The sequence below is a fragment of the Pholcus phalangioides genome, unplaced genomic scaffold (assembly GCF_987345545.1).
Source record: "Pholcus phalangioides strain wild (caught in Gottingen) unplaced genomic scaffold, Ppha-v1.0 ptg000001l_1, whole genome shotgun sequence".
NCBI lineage: Eukaryota > Metazoa > Arthropoda > Arachnida > Araneae > Pholcidae > Pholcus > Pholcus phalangioides.
Window position 1 is genome coordinate 7,558,520 of NW_028301594.1, and position 7,259 is coordinate 7,565,778.

Below are 7,259 nucleotides of genomic sequence, written 5' to 3' on the forward strand. Positions count from 1 at the left end.
TAATTCCTTAATGGAGGGTTTTTGACGTCACTCCATCGAAAACCTCAAATATTGCTTTTCAATATAAAAATTGACATTGAAAATACACACGTTAATTGCATGTAATGTTATACAAAGAATAAATACTTAATATCATTGTAAAATAATTTTCTACTCCAAAGAATTATTTTGGACAATATACAGGGTGCATAGTAAACAGGGGTACAGAATTTTACTGGCGAACCGTTGATCCTAGAAGTATACTTCCAATTAGGAAAAGCTTCCAAATATCATGACCTCATATACGTCATTCGTGTTTAAAGGGGTGTATAGCTATTAAAATGTAAAAATTAACTTTTTATACGGACACTCAATTAAAAAGGTTTTGCCTTGTCTCTCCTGATGACAACAAAAAAATTCTACGATTCTAAATGCAATATTCGCAGAGATATTAGACAAAAAATCGGAAGAAAATTTGGAAAGAACAGCATAAACAAGGGGAAGGAGCGTTTTCCGTTTCAGAGGTGTTTCCCAAAGTGGGCAAAATCACCCCCCCCCCCGGGGGCAATGGAAAGCTCCAGAGGGGCGGCAAAAGCTTTGGGTTTAGTATTGGATCTTATGAGTTGGCTTGTGTTGGGGCAATGAGAAGAAAAAATGTTGAAAAAGGGGGGCGATGGAACAAAAAGTTTAAGAAATTATGAGAACTATAGGAACCTTCTTATACATATTTATTCACATTTGAGTTATAACTAGAGACTAATTTTTCTTACGTCCGAAAATTTCAATATGTTGAATATTAATTTATTATCATCATTAATTCTAGGTTGTTAAGACATAGTAACATCATTTGATTCGAATCTGGCAACGTTTCTTGTGTGCAGCCGAGCACGAAGAGGACGTGAAATCACTATGTATATCGAGGGCCTTGAATACATGGCCCGCAGATCACATGCGGCCATCGAAGCTTTTCGTAGTGGCACGCCGTCACACCATTCGATCTTGAAGTATGACTTGTTTGCCCTTGAGCTTCAATTTTTTTTTTTTACCCGCAATGTCCGAAAGGTTGACGATGCATACAATTAGTGTATTTAGCGCATACTACTATATCATAGGTGAACAAACATATTCCTGCCCTCGGGAAAATCCAGCTCATTCGAAAATTTCATACGGCCAGTGAAAATATATCCTTACTTTAAAATATCCTTTATAGGACATGCGCACTGTATTTTCCCACGTATAATCCATGGGCTTTTATACATTAAAAAAACCAAAAAAAAAACCAAAAAAACACTCAAATTTCAATGTGGATTATACACCCTCTTATCTGCAGGTTTTATTCCTCCTGACAGGTCGGAATAGAAATTTACATTTTAAAAATTAGTTTGTAGAAAATATGTTTTGAAGAATAATAGAGGAAATAAATAGAGAATAAGGAAGAATAATAGATGTTAGTTGAGGCATATAAGCTATGTACAGTGTGTCCTGTAACTGCTAGCACAGTCTTTATCTCATCACCCGTCCGTCGTAGAGGTATGGTTTCAATTTAAAAAATGCATTCGAGAATTGCCCTGAGTTTTCAGAGTGAGAACAAAGTGCGCCACAAAATAAAAAAATCTAAAATTTTATACGGCCCCCTCCCCTTGTCCTCAAACTTCCAATTAGAAAGTTGTTGCCGTCTTTTCTGAGCCCAGCAAAAAAAATCCCATATTTCTAACTGCAATATTCACTGAGATATTTCAATTCAAAACTTTGAGAAAAGTTGGGAAATAACAGCAAAAACATATGGAAAACGCCCTTTGCAATCATTTGTGTTGCCCTTTCCTAATTTTTCTACGATTTTTCAATTTGAATATCATATCACAGCGAATATTGCAGTTAAAGCATGGAATCTCATTTGTTGTACTCAGAAAAGACAGGGCAACAATCTAATTGTTAGAGGGAAGGGGGAACCGTATAAAAATTTAGATTTTTTGTTTTGTGACACACTGTATTTTTACTCTCAAAACTAGTACAGGATAATTTTTTGACACATTTTGAGAGCTTTTTAAACTGAAACCATACCTCTACGACAGGCGGTTGATGAGAAAAAGGCCACATTAGCACTTATAAGACATTCTGTACATAGGGGTAAATAAGAAAAATCTACATCTTTTCTACAGAATCGGAAAAAATAGCCCCTTTCAATCCTTAAAATTTTATTATATTGATGAATTAAACTTGCGGCTACGCCACGAGTCGCGAAATTCGCATCTACGGATTACACGCAGGAAATGCATAGCAGATCTTGTGCATATCAGATTCATAAATCAAAATGGAAATGACTTGATGAGAAATAAATATAGAATCAATATACATTATAATAAAAAGAAATACAAAAAAAAAAAAAAAACAAAGGACACAACCGAGGAAACTGTCCAACGAGGTGGATGAAAAAACACAAAAAGTCTACAAAGATATCGATGATAGAGATATCAAATATATTGAAAAATTCAGCACCCCAAAATAAAAGCAACTTTCACGAAAAACTTTATATAGAAAATATAAGATACACTGCCCACACACAAAAAGTTATCATTGTTTTCATCTAAGAATGAATAGCGTCTCGATCTATCCTAATATGAATATCGCTATTTTTCTTTTTAAAAGTGTCAGTTGAGGTAGAATTCACGACACTCGAGGGTAAGTTAATCCATGCGTTCACAACCCTGTTGGGAAAAAAATATTAAAATAGAATGTAATTTAATTAAAGTTTAAACAGAATGTAATTTAATTAAAGTTTAAACAGAATGTAATTTAATTAAAGTTTAAACAGAATGTAATTTAATTAAAGTTTAAACAGAATGTAATTTAATTAAAGTTTAAACAGAATGTAATTTAATTAAAGTTTAAACAGAATGTAATTTAATTAAAGTTTAAACAGAATGTAATTTTATCAAATTCTACCTGCACAATAATCAATATACATATCAATTTATTGCTTATACAGCGTGACTCGGAGAGAATCATCCGATTTCAAAGTTATGTACTTAATTTTTAAAATTAAAAGCACGGAATGTTGATAAGTCATATGTGAATATAAAGGAAGAAATGTGTCTACGTTATATGAACACTATTTTTAATGGTCGATTTAAAGAAAGGAATTCCAACTTGCAAAAGAAACACTTTCCTAAGCCTTACATTAAAAAAATAAATAAACATTGGAAACTATTAAAAAGTAATAAATATTGTTAAACGGTTAGTATCACCAAATTAGAACCGGGAGAAACAGTCGTTCCGAAAACAGCTTTCACAGCATTTAATAGAATGAAATTTTAAACGTGCTCGATCCCTTACCAATCGATACTACAATTCGTTGTCCATCCTATCCACCCAGTTGGAAATTTTAAAACCTTCAATCATATCCTCCCGACACATACGTTGTTCCAGTGTAAACTTTAAAAAAACGAAGTCCCTTTTCATAGCTCAAGCCCCGTTTACCAATGCGTGGCTCTCAATGAGATGATGAATGAAAAAAATGGGGACTAAAAATGCATAGCGTAATATTATAATTTCGCCTCACTAAGATTCTATCATCCCTAGATATTTCAGATAAAAATTAATTAAACGAGAAAGAAAAGAAGGTGAAGAGAAGGACAATGGCGTCATAGATGGGCTTTAAATGTGCTCGGAACTAACTCCCGTGAATTCGGAACATTTTACGTGATCCGTACATTAGTGGGGCAAGGTTGTAGTTGAGATTGAAGAGATACGCGATCGCTACGGGCAATAATAATGTTATCTGAGAACATATACGTATGTTACTTGGAAAAAGATGGTCTTGCGAAACATACGCTATTTTCTGATCCCTTTAGAAATGACCATTTTTCTGGGGTTATCTCGTTATCATTATTCGTACCGCGCTTTTTCTGTCGCGCAGCACTAACCTTGCCCTAAATCAAACTGTATATGATGCAGAGAAGAGAGAGAGAGAGAAAACGTTTCTTACCTTTGGATTTCTTTTCCGATTCCATTAATATGCTTATCAAAGGAGATATAGACGGAAATAAGGCCCTAACGATGGTAGAAAACATCTTTTCCGAAGTCGTTGACGGAAGAGTTACAAATGTAGTACAATCTATCTCTAATTACGTTGAAACGTTAGGATTTTTCCTCTCTCGTCTTCGGGTTCGGCTCGAAAGTACGTCTACTTTCTCTTACTAAGTTCAGCAAAGTGCGTTCAAAAGAGATTTCGAGTGAGTTAATGTCCTTGAATCAAAACCCTTTGAATAGGTTTCTGTTTAATGAACAATTCACCAGCAGTCACTGCAACTTCGACCGGTTTATTTTGTAAGCTTCTTGTACGAAAGTACAAATACAATAATTACATAAGATGCCCTTCAGAACATCATGATGCCTCGCAGAGATAATTTGTAGTCCCTCTTTCTTCTTTCTTTTTGTATATTAAACAACAAAGAATGCAGCTACCATGCCCTTCACGATCCTGTTATACACATTCACCATATAACTAACGTGTCAATCATATAATTCGATTTCCTGTATACCTATCAGATGCGAGGAAATTCGGCGCCAATTTTAGAGCAAGCACTTAGCAATTAATAATTAAATCAACGTCATTTCGGACCATATATCATCGAAATTCCAGTTCTGCAATTTTCTGAGTAGACATATTTGAAGATCATCCCTTTAGCTCCTTCGCAGAATCTTCAATCACGGACACTGATTACAAAATCTGGGTTTATTATTCTTATTGCTAGGGGGGGTTGGGAGCACCTCGATGCATCCAAATTCATCGCACGCAATATTTATTATTTTTTAATTCCAATTCGACGAGCGATCAGGAGCACTAAATTCACGTCGTCAACGCAGAAATGTGGAATCTACACTGGCTCAAATACATTTGGGCAGCAGCGTTACGTAGGACAGCCCACCGGAATACCCGTTAGTGAATAAACAACAACAATACTTCATAAATATCAGGCCAAATACCCGAGAAACTGACCTTGAAAAATTTTAACCGGGTCAGCACGTGCCCAGAAGAAATCACAGAGCACGTGTCAAAGACCCAACACATACGCCGAAGATCCTCAAACGCAAATGAGCGATCTGTTGTTACTTACCCCTCATACAAATATATCTTTTTTTGGTCATTACAATCGTCATCACGATTTTTTGCTACACCTTTTATCACTAAAAAATTCTTTAAGAACGTTGTCCCTTTTTCGAGTTTGAGTGAGTTCATTGTACTGTTGAGCCCCTCCACAATGTGTATGCTTCTGTGATTCTAGTAAGGCCAGTTTTTCAACTTCGCTTTTTACGTGAGTGATGTATTTTTTCTTTCTTCTCCACATTTTCTTTTAAATGAACCGAAAATTCAGAGACAAGCACCACATTCCACAACACTTTATTTGAGATCAAAACATCTATCAAAACTGACTTAGTTGTTAACAACTTAATAAATCTTATTAAACTTATTAAACCTTTAACAATCTCATTATTTTCCAAACCTTTTTTTTTCTCAGTCAATTTTAACCGTAAAATTTCACTAAATTCATTTTTAGTATCAGTATTTCTGCATAAAATATCGTGTGGGATTTAAATTATCTTTCTTTCTTACTGAAATCATGAAACATGGATTTTTGAAAAGGCAAAAATGCTTCAAGATCCAACAAAGGAGTCTTGTGCCTTGAAACATAGTAAAAAAATTAATAAATAATAATAATAATAATATCCTGGGAAAAATAATATAATGAGTATTTTTTTAAGTATAAATCATGTATTGAAATAAAAATACCAAAATAATGACATAAATGTGATTATTAATAAATATACACAAAAGTAACAATAATGGAGGTCGAAACGTACTCATGTATATGAAATGCATAATTATTCTACATCAGTGTTCTTAAACTATTTGGAGCGCCACCACCCTCCCCTTCTGACAAGAAATTTATCAACGACCCCGCTGCATACGGTGACCATATGTCCCGATTTTTTGTTAGCAAATGCGCTGTCCCGAAAGCTGTTTTCGGAACGACTGTTTCTCCCGGTTCTAATTTAACAATATTTATTATTTTTTAACAGTTTCTAATGTTTATTTATTTTTTTAATGTAAGGTTTAGTAAAGTGTTTCTTTCGCAAGTTGGAATTCCTTTCTTTAAATCGACCATTAAAAATAGTGTTCATATAACGTAGACACATTTCTTCCTTTATATTCACATATGACTTATCAACATTCTGTGCTTTTAATTTTAAAAATTAAGTACATAACTTTGAAATCGGATGATTCTCTCCGAGTCACGCTGTATAGGCAATAAATTGATATGTATATCGATTATTGTGCAGGTAGAATTTGATAAAATTACATTCTACCTTATTATACGTGGGAAGCAGTTCATCAGAGTAAAGACGCTTTTTAAGTGTGTCATATTTTTATTTAGATTGCGAAAAATAAAAACAAATTTCTTGCTTGGACGTTTTGAATAATTTCTCGCGACTCCCCTTAGTTTAATGACGCAACCCACACTTTGGGAACCAATGTTCTATTTTATACTTGTAGAAAGGAAAATTGAATGTTTTTAAATCTTTAGTTCTGTCAGCTCCTTTGATGCTAGGGGATTTCATCAAAGATGCAACATCCGGGCTGTCAGCATTTGCTATATCTGGCACCTGATAAAAAATAACATATTTTCTCACCTCTCCTCCTAAGGAAATTAATTAACTTGCTAAGTTGGATGGATCTCCCAATGTAAACTTTACGTTTTTCTCCAACAAATTCGACCAGGAATTAATCAAAGGTGGATGGAAGAAAAGAAATAGGGTAGCGGAAGTTTTTGTAAAGCGAGAAATATAGAACTAAAATTTAAAATATATATTGTATTTAAACGCAAAAGAAGAATAGTTAAAAATTAGTGTAAGTTGAGTATTTCAAGGTAACTAGGAAAATTGCAAACTATGTCCTAAAAAACCCTCTTGAAAATTTCTCTCTTTCCTAAGCCCAATTATAAAAATTCCACGTTGTAAAGTTCGTTGGGATATTTGAATTCAAAAATCGCTGATTCACTGAAGGAAAGAACAGCATTAACTAACGGACAAACGCATTATAGGCTTCATATGCTGTTCTTTCCTCATTTTTAGTAACTTTTGAATCCAAATATCGAATATTGCACTTTAAAACATGGATTTTTTCTGTGCTCAGGGGAGACAATTAACATTGAAGGAACGCGCGAACACACACCCAATTCACATCTTAGAGAGATACCGAAGCGTACCCGAAAGACGGA

General features: G+C 34.1%; 1 protein-coding gene across 2 annotated transcripts in view; it reads right to left on the bottom strand.

Moving 5' to 3' along the window:
* Positions 1–5,118, bottom strand: part of LOC149089787 (acyl-coenzyme A diphosphatase NUDT19-like) — a 53,677-nt gene extending 48,559 nt beyond the window's left edge. The window contains exon 1 of one of the 2 annotated variants that reach the window (XM_089247464.1): positions 5,097–5,118. In XM_089247464.1, the coding sequence (XP_089103590.1) occupies positions 5,097–5,103 (7 nt within the window). In that variant the 5' untranslated portion in view covers positions 5,104–5,118. Of the gene's footprint in view, positions 1–3,964; positions 5,041–5,096 lie in introns of those variants that run through there. The other variant, XM_089247446.1, reaches the window with a different exon arrangement.
* Between the last annotated feature and the right edge of the window lie 2,141 nt (positions 5,119–7,259).